Source organism: Fulmarus glacialis, unplaced genomic scaffold, assembly GCF_000690835.1.
Source record: "Fulmarus glacialis isolate BGI_N327 unplaced genomic scaffold, ASM69083v1 scaffold12514, whole genome shotgun sequence".
Classification (NCBI taxonomy): Eukaryota; Metazoa; Chordata; class Aves; order Procellariiformes; family Procellariidae; genus Fulmarus; species Fulmarus glacialis.
This window is the reverse complement of record NW_009208769.1, coordinates 20,288-39,894: the sequence shown is the minus strand read 5'-3', so window position 1 is coordinate 39,894 and position 19,607 is coordinate 20,288. Positions and strand designations below refer to the sequence as shown.

At 39.3% G+C, this 19,607-nt stretch overlaps 1 protein-coding gene across 1 annotated transcript in view; it reads right to left on the bottom strand.

The window, feature by feature from the left end:
• Positions 1-19,607, bottom strand: part of MYO3A (myosin IIIA) — a gene marked incomplete at its 5' end in the record, with an annotated part of 57,222 nt that overhangs the window by 19,133 nt on the left and 18,482 nt on the right. Inside the window, 9 exons of the mRNA XM_009576609.1 lie at positions 212-335; positions 4,144-4,306; positions 5,817-5,928; positions 8,027-8,232; positions 10,303-10,380; positions 11,020-11,099; positions 13,517-13,646; positions 15,386-15,474; positions 16,555-16,708. Coding sequence (XP_009574904.1) covers positions 212-335; positions 4,144-4,306; positions 5,817-5,928; positions 8,027-8,232; positions 10,303-10,380; positions 11,020-11,099; positions 13,517-13,646; positions 15,386-15,474; positions 16,555-16,708 — 1,136 coding nt within the window. The remainder of the gene's footprint in view (positions 1-211; positions 336-4,143; positions 4,307-5,816; positions 5,929-8,026; positions 8,233-10,302; positions 10,381-11,019; positions 11,100-13,516; positions 13,647-15,385; positions 15,475-16,554; positions 16,709-19,607) is intronic.

Below are 19,607 nucleotides of genomic sequence, written 5' to 3'. Positions count from 1 at the left end.
CCCTAAATATGCCTTTATTCCCTGGGCTTAAAAATATGAGAAAATTGGCTACTGACATTAAAAACCTCCACATAAATGTACATTACCTCTGCACAGATATCTAGAATAATCCTAATTTGCTTCACTTTTAGCTTACATTGCTGTTCTTCAGCAGTGCAGTTAATGAAAAGGGACACATTTGAGTGACATAAGAGAGAGAAAATAACACTACCTCCTCCTTTTGAAGATCTTCCTCTCCTTATATCCCCTGTAGTGAGACTGAATTGTTACTGCTGCTTTGTTCCTTGCCTCAGTTAGTTCTTTTCTCTTCTTCCTGAGTAAGTATCCTCTGGCAACTGATACAAATTGTAATATAAAACAACCTTAGGCAACAAGCAATGGGTGTCCCACACATTTCAGAGAGTCAAATGATAACAGCATTAAACAAAAAACAACAAGGAAATACGGACCAGGGTGTTATTATGATTATGTTTCATCTGAAATTATTCTGTCCCACAAAACTTTTTTGAGATTTCAGAAAGCAGTACCCATTCTACATGAGGATACAAACAAGCCCTTTCTTTGTATCTTATTGTACTAAAGAAAATACAGGAAGAGGCAGAATGAAGCAGAAGCATAGTGCTATAGAAGTGCCTCTAGAACACAGTGCTCTCAGCTTCATGTACCTGCTTTGCCTGATTCAGGCAATTGATTTGACTCAGTCTTTCATTTCCCTGGGAAATGCCTGATTATCAGGCTATAGAGATTACCAGGCTCTCTTCTGGCATAGGCTTGGAATTAGCTGAACATTCACTAGATCAGAAAGAAACTGAAAATTTTATAGCTCAGCAGTTACAGATGACTTAGCTCATGCTCCTTTTGCAAAGACTCATTATTCAAAATGAAAAAGCTCAGCATGAAAGATGCGCTAAGCTCCACAGTAACCAGGTGCACTGTGGCAAGGGTACTCGCTCCTTGTGCTTTGTGGGAGGCACAAGTTCAAGATTCCGGTCTGAACCAGGATGAATAAGGACTCAAACATGGGTCCTCCCTGAGACGTGTAGGCACTGACTAGTCACTAGGGGCTTGATGCAGTTGCCAGCACATAGGTATCTAGTGCCATCTGAAGTGCTCCAGGATAGCCAAGGCATTTACATGGAGCTGACAGAAAGAACAAGACAGATTGGACTTTATGGAGAGAGAAAGTTGGGTATACCACACGAAATAAAGCTGGAGGCCAGGCAAGATAACCTAGGGCATCTCAAATGACACTAGATACCAATATGGGGTCAAATGAGCTGAGTATTTGGTGGTTTTGAATAAAATTAATCAAACTCTAGGCTCTGCTGACTATAAGAGGAGTTTAGACACCTAGGTCACTTTTAGACATCTAAACTGAGGTGTCTTAATCAGAAACTGAATTGCATTCAGAATGTTGCTTCAAAAATTCCTGCACTTGCAAATAATTTCCTAATGGGAACTGATAAGAGTCTCCACAGTGCTGTGATTTGGACAAGTCTGCAATTCCAGGGATTCAGCATAAATCCCCTAATCCCTGGCAAAATAAAAAAACCATAGTGTTTTGTCAAAATATTTCTGTTCAACTCTAATTCCAAATGTAGTACCAAGACTATGGGGATAGAGGATTCAGGTGATTTAAATACTCTGAGGAGATGGTAGATATGGGAGCTCTTACTCCAACTCTGCTGAGAGCGTTCTGCATCACAGGGAAGTGTCAAGCTCACTTAAGAATGGGAAGGGAGCATAAGCAGTCTATTCTAACACATTCATATAACTTGGTGCTAGGTTTTATTTGCTTTAGCATTCCCTACTCATAATTTAGACCAACTTGGGCTCCACTAGATGCAGTGATTCATTGTAAGAAGCATTGTATAAAAGGGACATAAATTACATCTTGATAATTGGATAGAGGGTAAAGGAACCCAAACACTTATTGGAAGTGGCACAATTCATTTTTATACTGCTGCCTGACAGGGCCTTAGAAAAGTGCAAATTGTAAAGCACTTGGTATACTTCTAGAGTTTCTTGGACTTCTGAGCCAATCCTCATTCCATTTTCACACAAAAGCATCTCAACAGGAGTTATTTTGAAGTAAATCAAGTTACATTGTCAATGGACATGCCAATATAAGCTAAGTCTGGTCTTTTTAGAATTATTCTGGTTCTTGAAGTTTCCTGAGAACTTTGTTATGAGATAGTAGCTGTGTAAGCTTTGTTTTCAAACTGGAAGAGGAGTTTTGTATTGCTTTAGAGATAAATGAGGGGAAAAAACCTGAGAGCGCTAAGTAAAAATGGACTTCCGTTTTGTTCATGCTTCTCGTGTGCTGAAAAAAGTTGAAATTAAACTGCACACAGGACAGAGAAGGTGGTCAAGAAGAAACATTGGGGAGTTCAACAAACAGAGCAAAGTGGTAAATTCACACTTTTGCATTTGCTAAATATCCTAATATAATTGACAACTTTCAGATGTGTAATTATTTTTGGCACATCACTGGAGTTTATTCTGGCTTTAGATTGTTTTCTACACTGATGAAGTTCTACCAACTGCAGTGAAGTGCTCTTCAGTACACACTAACCTTGGTTCACTGCAATTGACAGATGCATCTGACAATGACTAAAACCAGCACTGGTGTCCGTATATACTCATGAAGGCATATCTGAGGTAGTTTAAATCTAGATAGCCTGGGTACTGGCAGCACTAGCTTATATTTGGGGTTGCCACCTTTGTAATTACTGAAAGTGCGGTGCAGATTTGTGCCAGCTGTTTTCAGACCTGTGCCTCTCTAGTTGTACTGCTGCTGTTTTCAGAGCTGCCTTGACTACATCTGGCTTGGGGACATCTCTGCAGGGACGGGGGAGACAGAAATATAGGGAGGAAAAAGGGATGTCACATAGCATACATCTGGGCCCAAGGTGATTACAGCTGCAGAAGAGAAGGAATATTTTGCTAGGTTGGACTGAGTGATAGCAAAACAAAAATCTGAGACATGAGTGAAATTACAGGTTATAGTCTTCTCAAACATAAGTATTACTAATATGTAACAAAACCTATTGCTAACAGAACAGCACGCACACACACATGCTATGCAGATAGTGTCATATGGGGCTTCAACAATACCAGCTGTAATACTTAGACATATCAGACTAGGAGTGAAGAGGCTTGCTGTGGCATTAACTAGCCCACTTCACAGTTGTGGAAAGTGCCTGTAAGCCACTTTGAGGTAAAGGTAAAGGAATACATTGACCCATTTCAACCACTGTATATAGATATATAATAGATAAATTATACCTCAGAATGTGTAAATGAACATAGTCAATCAGTGTAGCTAGGTAACAGCAAAGAATCTGGATCAACATATTGTGTACAGATAGCACATTAAAAGCCACAAAAGCAAACAATTCTTACTTGCTTGAAGTCTAGTAATATATTCTTCCATTTTTTTATTATGTTTTGTATTTGTGTATTCTTTACGAGCAACAAAACCCCTGTAAGCTGAAAAAAGATGTCAAAAATTAAATAATCCGTTAGCTACACAAAAGGCTGCAAAAATAAAAAAAGTCTGGAAGGAATTACAGACCTCCACTAAAATATTCATAAATATTTTGCAGGCTTTATCTTTCCAAAAAAATGGCAAACAAGCACAAGCAGTGAATCTACGTAAAAACTATGTTTTCTGGTGAGTAAGGTTATTATGAATGAAATGAATACAAAACACGAGAAAATCAGAATGTAAAATAAGATGATGTTTGAAATGTATTAAAAATTGATGTCTCCATCAACAGTGTAATTGGTCTTATTATCTAGGACGGTTAAGACATTTTATTTTCATTATTATATTATACAACCTTGTCAGACCATGCCAGAATATTATTAATAACAGTATCATCTGTGCAACCACATTGTTCCATTGTTAAAATTGCCTTTTAAAAGTAACATTGATAAACCTAACTTCAGTAAAGAGATTGTCATAACCTGGTTAAAAGAAATTTTTCTTCATAAGAACAGGTATCACCAAGTGTAAGATATTTTGCCAAATATAACAGCAGGAAAACAGCAAAATCCACATCCTGCATGCACATCCATCTATCAACTGTACACAGGCACTAGCTTTAAGCAAAATGGTAAATGTTTTAAAGCTATTACCTGACTGTATTTTAATAGCACTTTGTTCCCTTTGTTCCTTTATCTTTTTGTATCTCCTTGAACCCAGCCACCCTCTGACATAGGCTTGAATCAAAATAATCATGTCAACTGTCTCCTTCCGCATCAAATTTAGCCGCTCCACATGATAGTATTTGAGGAATACCTTAAAAAGAGTAGGCAGACAAGCAAAAGTTTTAGTTACCCTCACAGGCCCTGTATTCACTCCATCCATTTAACATCAACAAGAGTTACAAGTTGGTTTCAAATGATGAGCAGACTCTTTAGCTGTAGTATCTAAAGGATCATTCTTGTTAAAGATAGCATTTTGATTGTTTGGGGTATTAGTTTACCTTACTCTCCCTTCAACATCTTTTGTCAGTGCCTGCTTATTCATGCTTTCATGGGAAGATGTTTTAAAGTCCCAGTGCAAAACTTCAGTCTGTAACTATAAATCTGTTTTCAAAACTATGAGGCTGACAGTTTTGCTAACCTCACAGATCTGATGTATCTTACATAAACGTGATCCAAATCTGGAACCTTCAACCTCTCTGCTTTCCAATTAAATCTAAGGCATTGTTTATTTACTAAATTGCTTTTATCAAGCATGAAGCTCATATAACCCCTGAAAAACTAGTCCAGCACGAGGGATACAAATACATTCCTGGTGCATATTAGGATGAAATAAAATGTGTAGAAAGAGCTTGTGCAATTAAGACAATAATTATGCTTATTTTGCAGAATTCCCCCAATCTTTGATCACTCTTTGGTACAGATACAGGTTAACCCTAATTAAAGTAAATGTAAGCTATAGATCTCACATCTCAAGATACGCTTCCTTTGGCTGCATGTTGTCCATTAGCCTCACTAAGACAGCAGAGGGAAATAAAGGTTGAGGAGAAGGTAACTTCATGGCTTCTGTCCCACCTATCCAGGAAGATGTCTCAGAAGAAGAACATTTGTTTCTTCTACACTGAGGTGATTTCAAATAGTTTAGAATCCATCTCTCTCTCTATCCATATCCTTCCTGGGCACTTCTGTTACATTAGCAAATAGAGAGACTTGGTGCAGTACTTGTCTGATGCTTCTTTTCTCTGGCAGACCTCCTGAGATCTGTCAGTTGGGGGTAGGTGGGTGTCCCTCTCTGGCACACTGGGAAGACTAGTGAGCTAGAACCAAAAGCAAGAGTATGGGAAGAGACATGTGTTTCTCTTTATTAAAGCCTTCCCCCAACTTCACATATATGGGATCATCCTGCTATCTCTTCCCCCAGTGTTCAGGAAAGTCTGCCACAGAGGCCTCTGGCCGGAAAGCCAAAACCTTTTGCTCTCCCTTTGTGAGTCTGATTGCTCCAGGGACGAAGTATAACTTCTTTTCCTTAAGAAAGCTTGGACTAAGCTCACTGGGATCCTTACTACCACATTTTTTGAAAGAAAATGCAAGCAGTGTTGTTGTCACATACTGCTTTGCACTGTGGCCTCACTAAAGCTGATCAGAATTTTAACACTTTACAGGGTCAGGATTTCAGCCAGGTATCAAGGAACAGTACCCAGCAGGTTTTTTTAAACCAATAGGGACCAAGAGCTACCCCAATGAAATGGATGAGAAAACAAATTTCTTAATAAGTTAACAATGACATACTGCAATAATGCAGATACAGTATATTAAAAAATTACCTTAGTTTTTCCAAGAACCCAGTTGTCAAGGCGGGCTTTTTCCAAGATGGCAGCACAGGTTTCCGGGCTGACTGGAGGATCATCATTTGTTTTGTAACAGATGAGGTAATACCTAAAGACAAATATATGATTCTTTATTCCATTAATAGCGAGCAATAGATGCAAATACATTTAAACCATTCATTTAAATAATAAAAACAGTTGCATGAAAGAAAACATAGCACTGAAAAAACCAAAACAGCATATGAAAGAAATTGCTGTGATTATATGCAGTACTGAAAAACTCAATCAAAAGTGGATGAGTGACATTGCACACCCTGGAGGGTTGTTTACTTCTATATCAACACCAAAATGCTTTTAAAAAGTGTGCAACCCAAGTAGAGTTGTGCACCAGTTCTTTGGCTCTCTGCATTCTGTGAAAATGATTCCAGTGGCAAAATGAAAATATTTTTAAAGCTTTTCTGCCTAAATTAGCTTATTTCATATCTAGAAATCTCATGAAAATTTTATTTCTTATCTCATGTGCTAGACCACCTCTGAGATAGTTAATATGATATGAGATGCATCCCAGCTCTTGTTACCTCCTTGGATTCAGCTTTGCCGGTCCTTTTGGAACATATATATGCTACTATGACATATCATATGTAAGCATTTAATTTGGTAAACTCATTACTCAGAATTAATTCTGACTAGGAGAAGAGGTCAGGATGCTCACATATAAAAATTACCTGTAACGTACCAGCTCAGCTGCTGGGTAGGAACGTTCTTGCATGTTCCAGGACTTTCCAAAATGCTCCATAACAAAATGAACCATACCTATCTTGTTTTTTTTAATTCAGGAAAATTACATGAATTATGTGTGCTTCCTGACAGTACATTCTGCTTTTTTCTTGTTATTCAGCCTTTATACACAAAGCTTGGGTTGTACCAGCTTTAAATAACGGTAACAATTTCCTCATGGAATAATAAAAAAAGAGACGATGTTGATTCCTGCATTATCACCAATTCCTACAGCTCCTTTTTTTTTTCTTTTTACTACACAATGAATTGGCTTATTTTTATTCTAACAAAATAATTTTGCCATTATCCCAGGTCTACCTGTAACTCTTAACTATTAAAAAAAAAAAAAGACAAGGAGATAGATACTTAATAAAAATCCCTTTTTGTTTGAGGGCCATATCCTCAGTGCCAAAGATCTGCACAGTCTCACTGCAATGAGGGGCACGCTCTCTGGAGAGCTACCCCATTATGTTCACTGCTTTCCTCTCTTTTACCTGAACAGTAAAATTTTTTATAAAAAGCAGTGACCAAAAGCCACAGCACATCTTGGTGCAGTGATAACTACCTTTTCCCATGCTGCACTCTTCCAAAATGTAATAGTCCCAGGATTATTCTTTCCAGAAACTGCTATAAAAACATCACTTTGTCCTTCCTCTCTCTCCTCGTGCATCTGCAGCACTCTGCTGCTAGCTCTCTATTTCTAGTGCACTATTACTTTTAAGTGCTTCTGTCTGAATGGGTGTTCCTTGCTTCTTCCCAGTTTTGATCTCCATTCCATAAATCGCAGTTCTGATTGAGACAAATACTCAGGGTCTTTATTTGTAAGAGAGAAGTGCAGAATAAGTGCTCAGGATTAATTTTTTGGGGTGGAAGAAGAGATAGTTAAAGGAATTATAAAATCATAGTGAGTTCATTACTCTTCTTCTTAACAAGTGACTAATACTTAGAAATTATATTTTAAACAAAATTATGCACTTAATGAAGTTCTCAGCGCTAGATTAGCAATACCAAATTATCACCCACCCTGCACAAGCAGATGCTGCACAGTGCTGAATGTCAGGAGCTAGAGAAACTGTGGTGCTCCTTGGATGCTGTTGCTCCAAATTCTCAGCTTTAATTTGAAGCATTACATTTCTAAACCTCAAGTTTTTGAAGAAAACTTGCAGATTATAAGCAAGACAATTTTTACCCAAATGCGCAGGGAGCCTTAAACAATCATCCTGAGATGCATCATCTTCCCCTACCAATCCAAAACAGGCCACTAATCTTGTGCCTGAACTACTCTCTGTCATCCAGTCTGTAATCTTCTTTGTCACAGGAAATGTCTTTGTATTTTTTCTTTAAAGACCATACCAAAGACACTGCTGATGCTTAGCAAACACTGGGCAGCAATGATAGGAGAGAAAAAGGCTTCTTTGCATCAATGTTACCGTTTTATGAAGTTAGCGAACAGTATACGGTGTGAATAACCCTGTCTTCGAATTCTTGCTGTCTCCAGAATTCCTGTGTAACGCAGCTGAACCAATACTTTTTCTTTATCAAACTTGTTTGCCTGCCGGTCGTTGTTTGGCTTGATGCACCTGACAAAATGAGGCTGGCCGACGACCATTTTGGATAACAAATCCATCAGAGAATACTGCAAGAAAGTAACAAGATATCTGCCACCAGGATATTTATAAAACTTGTATATAGGTCTATGTGTAGCTGAAATTTTATTTCATACGATCAGAACCATGTCCAAACCTATTTACATTTCAGTAAGCTGGTACTTTAATGGTAGATGAAGTAAATGACCCAACAACAATTCTAGCTTTGATAAGATCTGTAAGTTACTAGCGTATACTACTTGAGAGAAACACTGATTCCAAATGGATGTACCAAATTCCACCCAGAACATTCTCACGAACTGCCATCATGTCTAACATACGATATAAACTCTCCTTACACTTACTTGCTTCTCTTGGAACCTTGTTAGGTGATTACAGCCCACTTTTTCTTTTTCCTGTTGTCACCTATTTGAAGATCCTTATTCACCCAGAGACTAAATCATCCGTCTACAGATGGAAAGTGGAAGAGCAGCAAGCCAGTAAATATTGCCATCCCTTCATTAGACTGGAGGAAACTAAGGCCACCCCCGAAGAGGGGCTGCTTAAACTGCTCTGATCTAGCATGTCTTGTTCATTGTATAGGCTGATGGTGATACTATAGCTGCCCTGCCAAGAGGAAACTTTCGAGGAGGAAGGAGGACAAAACTAGAAGTACACAAAATCACAATTCCAGAGTTGCATTTTTCCCACCTCACCAGGGTACCGGGCTAGCAGAGGGGATGCAGTCTGTAGCTCCCCATGCCAACTGAGGTGAATCTGGCTGTAAACAACCTTGACTGGTGTTTTGTAAAATTGCTTCATGAGAGGATCTTATTAAAACACAAATGAAGAGGCTCATTCCTCAAGATTCAACCTGACTCAACGGAAAGAGGCAGCCAGGAGGTAATGCAGTTCAGCAGTAGGTTGGATCCATGAAACTAGTGTAGGACGTCAAGAGCCATATGTTTCCTATTAAAATGTGCAATTCCATTCTGGACAGACGCTGCACCATGCAGCAAAGTGCTTAATTAGCTTCATCACTAGTGTGCCAATCGAACACAAACAAGTAGGACATGCTAATGGATAATTTTTTTTTCCACTCAGTCTGAGGTGGCAGATGCTTTTCTCAATCACCCATAGATTTCTGCGTGTGAGTAAACCAGTGGGGCTGAAGCTGAATCTTCATTTAAGAGCATTAGCTAGCACGGTCTGAGCAGGGATTTCCACTACAGAAAATAGTAACAGAAAAGTGTAAATATAATTAACTCATTTGCAGCCTCTGATGCTAGATGTGCTGGTAATGCACTGAATCACAGACATTAGGTTTGAATGAGATTCAATAAGTTTTTCCATCTAGAACTTTAAAACACCATGCAGCTTTGGACCACCATGATATCTAGGCTGAAATTATCCTTTGCAGTCCACAGAGCTGTGCATTTGTATCTACTAAACAGAGATCTTGTTCCTTACTGTTCTCTGTCATAGATGTAAATGAACTCTTACGGGTCATGAACATCACCTCAGCCATCTTTATGTTTTTGCCGGGAGAGATGACTAAATAAGAGTTGGAAATTCAGAGCTGAGCCCAAGTGAACCAACTCTGTGCACCACTTTGGAGGAAAGAATGGTCTTCACAGCTATTTTCTATTGCAGGACCAGCAGCACAGCCAGTGCTTGGGAAGGTCAAGAGCACTGCTGAAGGAGCCACAAGGATGGACTCAGGACAGCCTCCAAGCAGTGACCTTCAAGATCTTTCTCTGGAGCTCCTGCTTCAAATTAACTTTGCGTTCTTGCTCCTTAAACTCTTAAAGAAATGCTGTACCACTAATGTCCAACCTCCCTTTATCTCCCTTGGTGGAAAAAAAAAGCAAGTGAAAGATTAATCTCGATCATCATACATCATCATTACAGAAATGTGGCTGTGTAATCAAGTACAATTAAAGATGAAACATCACAATCTCCTCTAGATATTTGTACTGCACAGACCGCTGCAACACATATGCAGTTCACAAGCTCTAAATGGATGACTGTTGACTAAATCAACAGGTGCATTTCAAAAGGTGAAAGAATAAACATTTCTTCTACTCTAGAAAAATTTATTAAAAGATCTGATATCTTACTCTAAAATAAGAAGCGACTGTCTGTGTTTTCATGCTGGTTGTCTCTCTTGGATGATGTCCGGTATCTCCTGCTTCATTCTGTAAAGATGAAGAAAGAAAATGACACCTTTTATCTCTGTCGAGCCTGCAGTGCCCTTTCCAATGCCACAACAAAGCACCCCTCAGAGAACATAATTAATTAAAAAAAAAGTATTCAATATTCTAAACAGAAAAAGTTACAGCATGATTACTAGCACAAATCAGTTACACCAGTACGTTACATTACTTTGCTACACAATACACAAACGTTCACACACAGAGGACACAATTTGACAATGGAAAATCTAAATAACTGCCACAAATAACCTGACAATGTCTGAGGTCCTGTCTGTTATTTCATCATCGCTGTTATTTTGGTAGTTCTCTAAGGAATTTGACTATACTCCACAGCAATATTTTAATTTCTCTTTTTACTAAAATACAGCTAGGAAATAACATTTTTTTTCCCCTGAAGTTGTTATATAACTACAGCCAGAAAGAAGGGAAAAGTTAGTTTTTTACCTCACGGAAGGAATATGAATTGCACAACACAAAGATATCCAGCTAAACAGAAAAGAAAATAGGAGAGGGAGAAAAACCAAGGAAGGGGTTACTTGCTTACTTTTAGTACCAATAACAGTATTGCCTTTCTAGTTTAAATTAGGGTTCAATGCAGAATCACAAAATCAGTTTTCTTACCTTTGTATGACTGATTGATTTCTGGGGGGTCCACATTTGGTAACTGATTGTAGTTTTGCTTTTAGTGTGTGCCAGGTTACCTATGGGAAGATGAAAGAAAGCAACCTACCAAAATGCTTACATCTCATCTAAACTAAAAACTATGCTGAACCACCTTATTCATGCCCCCAGTGGAACCATATGATTATAAAGGTCGTTGACTTTTTCGGAGTATGTCCTCATTTCCCCTTTTACCCTTGGGATGGAACAAGCTCTGAAGAAGTTGCATGAAGATGGAACATGAGCTGAATTTTCCTCCTTCAGCACTTATGTCACCTACTAGAGCAAAAAAATAAACAGACTGCTGCAGAAGGTAAGAAAGATACATCTTAGGGCATGCATGTGGTTTTACCCTAAGGATGTTATCGTACTATTCTAGTTCTAAGGCTACATATATATTAGTCAAAAAAAAAAAGTGCTAGCACCCCTTTATGGCCCTGAGGGCAAGTGACATGGCATGACTCAAGTCTATACAGCTAAACTCTATACTTCACTACTCTTTTAACCTCCTGGTAAAAATAAGATTGTATCTTTGCACAGAGCTTGTTGGAAACCATCGCCGGCCTGTGCTTTCTCTTGAAGTGTGCCTGGGTATTTCTGGGAGACTGTTAGCTGACATGGTCCAAAACTGTCCCAGGGAGGCATGCTAACAATTAATCAGAATGGGCAGTCCTGTGGGAGTGTTTCAGCTACTGTTCACTGGCCCTGTTTGGTTTACTTGCATAGACATAGTCGTAATACCTTTATTATGATGACTTGAAGGACTAGATGCACTGAAGTGGTTTACACAGACACTGGTCTTCTAAAGGAGTAATGAAAATTCTGCTGAGCTTTCCGTCATGTCACTCTATGTTGATAAAACCCAACCATTGCTGCATGCTGCCATTGCTTCTGCTAATAACATAACACCTCTGGAATTTCACTCTCCATTGGGAGAGCCTGTAATCTCTCTGTGCTCAGCTACTATCAGTAAGAGGTGGATAAGAGTTGGATAAGCAGCTGCAAATATACGGCATGCCGAGCTAATGCGTAATGTGTTACGTGATGATATCAAGTGCTAAACCTCCCTTGAGCTTAGCTGAATATCACAGAGTGGTAAGGAAATAGAGGTTTACTCACACCTAACTTTAGGTATCTGAAAGTGAGGTGTCTACAGAATCCCTGCTGTATTCAGTGGAGAGAGGCACCTTCAGAGGAGATTTATCCCATCCTAAGAGAAACACCTGAGATATAGGCAAGATGGGTTGGACTCTGGGTAAAACTCTACATTTCCACTGATTCTAGATGAATAACTTAGATCACAAATCTAACTTTTAGTTGGCTATAGCTGGATGGTTTGGATCAGTTTCAAAAGGCCACACACAGTGTTTCATAATATTTAACAAGAAGACTAAAACAACCTTCAGAGTTATCTTGCAAAACATTATATAAGACTTGGGATCAGTTCTTAGGACCATTTGGGCCCTGACTTTGGCTCTACAGAAATTATAGTTTAGTATCTTAGCAGATATCAACAAGTCAAAAAGTTCAGGCAAGGACATTGAGCTCAGTGTTTTCCCAGGAACACTGGCTTAAAATAGACCTTCAAGACCAAATTTTGCATTCCACCAGCAAAGCTCCCTTTGTGAAGAATAGGAGCCTTGCCAAAACCTCAGTTTCTGTAAGCTACGATAACATTTTAGAGAAATTTCCATTAGGGTCTTCCAATTTAGCTTTTCTGTTCTACTACAAGCACATCTCCCGTGTAGTTGTACAAGAAAGGAATGTTGTAAAGTACTTACTGTATGGCATCAATGCCATGACACAGGGAGTAATACAACATAATAGCAAACTGATTGTAAGGAGACTTACCCATCATCCTAAAATGGCAGGTAGGACACTATGCAAGGACCTGGTCCAACCAAGGTGCAACTTAGGAGTAATTTCTGTAGACCCAGTCATACTCCTCCACCCCAACTTATGAAGGAGGGAGGGCTCACTACTAGGATCCCATCAGTTACCTATTGTAAAGGACTGAAAGACTGGGGAAATAGAGGAGTGTCTCCTCACCCTTTGCAGCAGATGTTAGGAGCCCCAACCTTGGTTCTCTACTACTTTAGAGAAAAATTGCACTGAGACGAAACAGGCAATTTATATATGCCCTGTCCAAAAAAGGCCAGTGACTTACCTGATCCTTTCTGTTCAGTCCTCAACTCAAGAGATGCACTCCACTCCCTGTCTTGCTCCCCTACCCTGAAGAGAGGACCCTGAAAGAAGCCTCTACCACTTCCTTGGCACTTGACCAGACCAATCCCTCCCCTGCAGCTTGAGATGGCTGGGGCTCCATTCTGTATAGATTCTAGGGTTGGAAAGTTAAGCCACAAAGTGTATAATGTCATCAACAAATGGTCATATGAAACCTAGCAGTGGTCATCACAAAGGCTAGAGAAGAATAAGAAGATTACCCCAATAGCAATACCTGTTTTTGTAAGAGGATGGGTTACCAACTGTCGCGTCAGATTGTTTTCAGATGATCGCAGTAGCAGCACGATGTCAGCTGGCAGAGTATCTCTATTTTTGGCTAGGAATCCACTTGCATTATATAGAACCTGTTTAAAAAGTGCATTTATGCATCTTCTGGGCTTTTGAAAAGTAATTGTAAATTTAAGCACTCTGGCATGTGGCTTTTAAAATATCAAGATACACAAATAGTTTTTCAGCCATCAGGCTCGCTCTTGCTTATAGTCTTTCTTTTGATCACTGATAGTTCTTACTTTTCAATACTGAGAACCACTGTGATGCAGATCACTAAAAGCAAATCCATCATTCCAAAGTAGCTTAAGACATTTATTTTCCCTAATGCAGATATATTAATATTAGTTTTAGCCAGTGTGGATTTATCACTAGGACAATTGTATTGTAGTCCTCCTTTACACCAGTACATGTGTAAATGCACAATTAACAATGCATTTGATTTCAACCATATCACACAGGATTACCCATATGACTGTACAATCTTTCTGTCTCATTCATATCGTGCTGTACTGGACCCAGGACGTACCACTCTTCCTAGAGATCTCTGTATTAATTGTAGAGGAAGTTTGCAAAATCACAAACTGCACATTGGCAATTGAAATCTCTCTAAAAATTCCAGGAATGGTACCTAACTCAAAATGTACCTCCAGGGTTCTATCTCAATGATGCTGTAAAGGACCCACAAGAAAACCTGGCCTGTGAAGAAGGGTAGAAGATACTGGCATATTTAATTTTGAAAAAAACCTCACAAAACAGCCCAGTAGCAGTCTTAAATCACAAAAAAAGGCTTGTAAAGGAAGAGGAAATAAATTGTTCTCCAGTTCCACAGTGAATAGAACTAGGAGTAATGAACTTACATCACAGCAATGGAGATACAAGTTAGACAGTAGGAGAAACTTCCTAATGAAAAAGCTTGCTGAACAGTGGAAAGGGCTGATGGGGCATTGGTGGAATCCCCATCTTCAGTGGCTGGTATCAAGAATGGTACGGGGAGAGCTGGCTCTTTGCTCCTCAGCAGTGAGATATGCTATGCTGGTGAAGTGTAATTCAGCTGGAGATGAGGTTCAGAGGAGTTACTTTTGTAGCTGGCTGTCTTACACAAGGGGCAAGTTATCTTCCATCAGCTGATGGGCAGTATGTTGCCTCTTTCCAGGCCAGCTGCTCCAGCACTGCACAGACCCAACACAGTTTCCTATGTGAGACAGCAATGCCCACTCCATACCTTTTAAAAGAGCTCAAAAGGAGGTGGGAGCTCCTGCTTTCCAAAGACAAGGTTCAGGTGACCAGTGGCATCTTGCTGCAGTGCGTCAGCAGTTTGAAAGGCATGTGCAGCAAGTCACCTTGTACAGGAGGACAAGACGCTGCTCACCAAATGAAGCAGAAAGCAGGGCCTGCACTATCTATCTGGCTGATGACAAAGTACAGAACTAAGTAAGGCTGATGGGGTGTAGGAGGTAGTAGAAAGAATGGAGCTGGATCCTGATTTGAAGCAGTGGGAACAAGCATGGTACAGGACTTTGAGGAACTAAGGGGAAGAGCACTGAGTTGCATTACATAATGGTTATGTTTTGGTTCTTCTATAATACAGTCAGTTCATTTACCTGGTGACATTTAAGAAAAATACACTCCTGGTATTGCTTGTTTTTATGGGGGAAAATAACTTTTCAGTTTACTTTTGATGTGTAAGACACTGCCAACATTACCATGTCAGGCCTGAATAAATGAAGATTGAGAACCAATCCAGCTGACCTCTTCTATTTCCTTCCAGCCCTACCATTCCACAATGCCCAACTAATATCATTAGGTCTCTTACCTTTCCTGCATAATGATAAATCCCAAAGGTTAGATCTACTCTTTTTGGTCTCCAAAAATATTTTGACTTCAAATTATCTTCAAATTTTTCTGAAAGGAAACAGATAGCTTATCTTACTGGAGTTACTGTACAATAATTGTCTTCTGAAGCTGTATCCCTCTAAGGATATTGCCTGACTTCTCAGACAACACAGAGGCATAAAACAGACTCTGATGTTTTTAAGGACAAAGATACCTTGTAAAAAAAGGCACTAGGTAGAGAATATGGGAGTTCTTGGATCAGTTACTTACTTTGTACCCATTTTTTTATGTGTGATCTCAGAAAATCACTTGCCTTTCTAAGATTCTGATCTTCATATATGAAATAGTGTAGTAATCCTCCCTAAGGATTCCTTGGGGAATTGTGAGGAAACATTTACCAATTGACTGAGGGCCTCTGTACTGTAGACTAAAAGGTATGAGGATAGAAAGACAAGCTCATATAATTGCTTTAGCATGGGCATCATTACTGGATGTTATTAGGTTTTGTGATTGGGTGTTGGTTAAAACTTTCATCTGATACTTTGCACATTCAAAAATGAGTAAAACAAGGATTTATGTGCACAGAAACCCCACCAAAATAACTAAATCAACTGTAACTGCAACAAGTCAGCAGTACTGAAATATTCAGGATCTGAATTACAACATATTTAGGTGTTTTAACTTTAATTTCTGAATAGAAAAAAACAGGAAGCATAATTTGCTGAAAGGCACTGAGGCAGGTTTGCAGCCATTACCCTTAAAAAGTACAAAAATTCTTGTTCAGATACGGCTCATCAAAAATCTCAGAGCTGAACATGACTCAACTTTGAAAACAGTATTCTTGGCATATGAACCTAGAGTTTTAACTCAGTTTGATCTTTATCTTTCAAGCCCTGCAGCTAAAAATTCCCGAAGGCAGGAGAATTCAAAACCTGGATCAGCAGCTTAGGTTCATTTGTACTCTTGATGTTTCTCTATCAACTTCGAAGACACATCCATCCCTACATGCATGCCTCCCTCAAACATACTGTGACACTGGAATGTGGGCTCACTAAAAACGTAACTAGCGTATAGCCTAAACTGGACGCGCCAAACAGAAATCTAACAGGGAGACATCCTGCAAAACTGTGAAATAAACCATATACTTACCTACAAGTGTCTGATCTGTTGCTTGTGGGAATCGACTTTCCTCGTCCAGCAGGGACAACAAACCCATTGGTTTCTGCAGGAACATATCTAAGAGGGGCCTGTTGTCCTCATATTCTATAACTCTTGCATCAACACCTTCATATAGGTATTCATTCTGTAACAAGCAACAGAAGGCATGTTTCATCTATGTTTACAGAACCACAAACTGTCAATTGTAGCAAATTAAAACTACATTGAAAAATTATGCCCTGGGGCTAAAGACATCCAGGTTTTGCAGGAACAAATGTCAGCTGGCATGTATCACACTGTCAGGCTATAGATTTTAATTTGCCTTTGGGTATGTAAGTGCTTCCTATGGCATATTTGGTAAAGTAAGATGCTTTCCAGGAATATGCAAGAATTAAAGAAACAGAGTTGAAGAAGGTAAAGTATAGTGCTTGCAGATGGAGACCTCAGTGTCTATTTACTTCCCTGGTCTGCAATGTAAAAAATATTTCTTAATCATTTAGAGCTACATTTACATTCCCAATTCATTACTCAGATCTATGTGATGTACAGTGGCCAAGATTTACAAAAATGCCTACATATTACAGAGGCCTTACTTGTTTGATCGCCTTCCTCAAACATCTGGAAAAGTTCTTATGTGGAGAAGAATGGTGCATGCATTTTCTAATAATGAAAAAATGCTGTACATATTTTCTAAAAATTAAATACATTGTCTTAGGTTGGACTTTACAACATTTTCACTCCTTTTAAGGAGCTAGGGAGAGGTATTCAGCAAGATTAAAAAACAATAGAAAAGCTGGTGAATTTTTTGCGTTTTTTTTTTTCTCCTGAAGACTGCAAATATCTTTGGATTCCTACCAGACTGAGAAAAACCTGATAACAAATGCTGTGTCCACAGTGTGTTGCGATGGTTTTATCTTGAAAATAATTTAAATTATAGCTGAAGAATGTAAGAATGACTTTCCTTAATCCTTCAGCAAGGCAGAGGACAGCCGTAGATTTCCCAAGAGAAGGGTGCTCTAGGGACTGCCACCCCTCCATCATTTTTGCCTGCATTACGTAATGCAATAGCAGTCATCCACTGCACAGTGCTCCCATATATACCAGGGCTGCCTTCAGTCCTGTGCAGGCTATACTATGAAACTCATAATTAAGCCTTTTGATCTACTTTAAAAATCATCTCTCTTCCAAAGGATAGGACTTTATAAAAGTGTTGTATTAATGTATGGTGTTAACATCACAGTTGCGCTAGCCTGAATTCATTGTGAGAATAGTGTCATAAACATGAATGACGGCTAATATTAACGAGTTCAAAGACCTCTAACCCTGAAAGACCTCTCCTTATGTGTCATTCACTTGAGTCTGAATGAGTGAAGAAGGCAATATATTGAGCGTTTCAAAAAGGAGTTAACTGCCATATACAACAGAAAAGCACATTATTAGACTTCATACCTCTTAACCTCTAAGTCAGAGAGAAACAGCAAAATAAATAAAATTAATAACACTGTCCTGGAAATACAGGCCCAAATAAATAAATCTGCTGATTCACTTGAAAGAGAACACAGAATATATATATATCTAAACCCTTCCAGTACCCAGATTGATCTAATTTCCCAGGACACTCTTCACTCTAAGGGTACGTTATGGCTTAGTTTATATGCCCGTACAAGGGTGCAAGCAGTAAGAATCTCTCCTACAGGCCCAGGAGGGCTCCTCATCTCAGACACATAACATTAACTTCATTCATATCTCCCCTGGAGCGGTGGACAGGTGGAGTTCTGCTTTTTATTTTAAGCAATGACCTGAGTAGCAGGACAAGACAGGAGAGTAATAAATGTATCACTGATATAGGCAAGAAGTTAATTATATACCTGTAGGAGCTAGTGGCAGGAAGGCAATGAGTCCGTGTTATCTCCCAAAGATAACACCGGAGTAGGGGCAGCTTAACCGAGGGCTACGGCTGTACCGACACACAGATGTTACGTTCATGAAACCAGCTGTTACTGCTTAGGATTATCAAGAGTACACTTATCAAGGGTGAAAAGGGAAGAGATTGCTCAGGATGAATCTATCAGAGAAGAGTGTTTCCGTGACACTCAGACATCCTCAAGCAAGCTCTCACAGACAACCTATCTAACAATTAACTTTTTCCAACTTCAAATGCTTGTGAGAGAGGCTGGTTTAGAGAGCTGACAAAAGAGTTCTCCTTGAAAGTGAAAGGAGGTCTGTAATAGCTGTACTACTACACTGTAACAGCAACTTCTGCTCCCCTCCCTGCCCAGCCAGCGCGCGGGGCCTGACCTCCAAGCCTGCAGCGTATGTGACCATTTGGTCTTTTGTGTCTGCACCTCGACAACTGAATGAGTGTCAGCGCTGACGGTTTTGGTAATGCTGCTGTCTGCCCACTAGGGTATGGAAGGAGTTCGCTCCATCACTTCCCATGGGCTCCTGGAGGATGGCTGATAACCAAGTCTTCCAGGCACCAGTGTGACAGATGGCTCAGAAATAAGATACTACATTACATTTTCTTATGCAATGCTGGTCTTCAACCGTATTATTAGGATACAAGCAGCAAGGCTAAAAGCCTTAATGATGCACATCATAAAACTGTAATGAAATAGATCTTATTTGAATTAATAAGCTGAATCAGCTACAGGATTCTGTAATCCCCCATGATGTTTTATGACAAGAAAGTTCCTTAAAATAGCAGCTGCTCATTGAAATTCTAAAGCATAATCCACTGGAAAGTATTCCTATGGATGGGATGTCAAAAGGAATGACTGACTGACACTAATACTTGGGCTCCTATCTCATCTCAGAATTGCATGGTATCTTTTCTGTGATCAAAACTAGGTAATATTAGCTTGTGCAACCTGGTTTCACTTAATAACAAAAAGAATTATTAAATGCATTAGGAAATTGTCTTCATGTTTAATAACAGTAATGGCATTTTGCTGAGAACACGGTATGATGATGCTTTGGTTTAAAAGGGAACAGCGGAGACTTATTCAGAATGAACCTTTTTCAGCTTAAAGTAGAAGATTAAA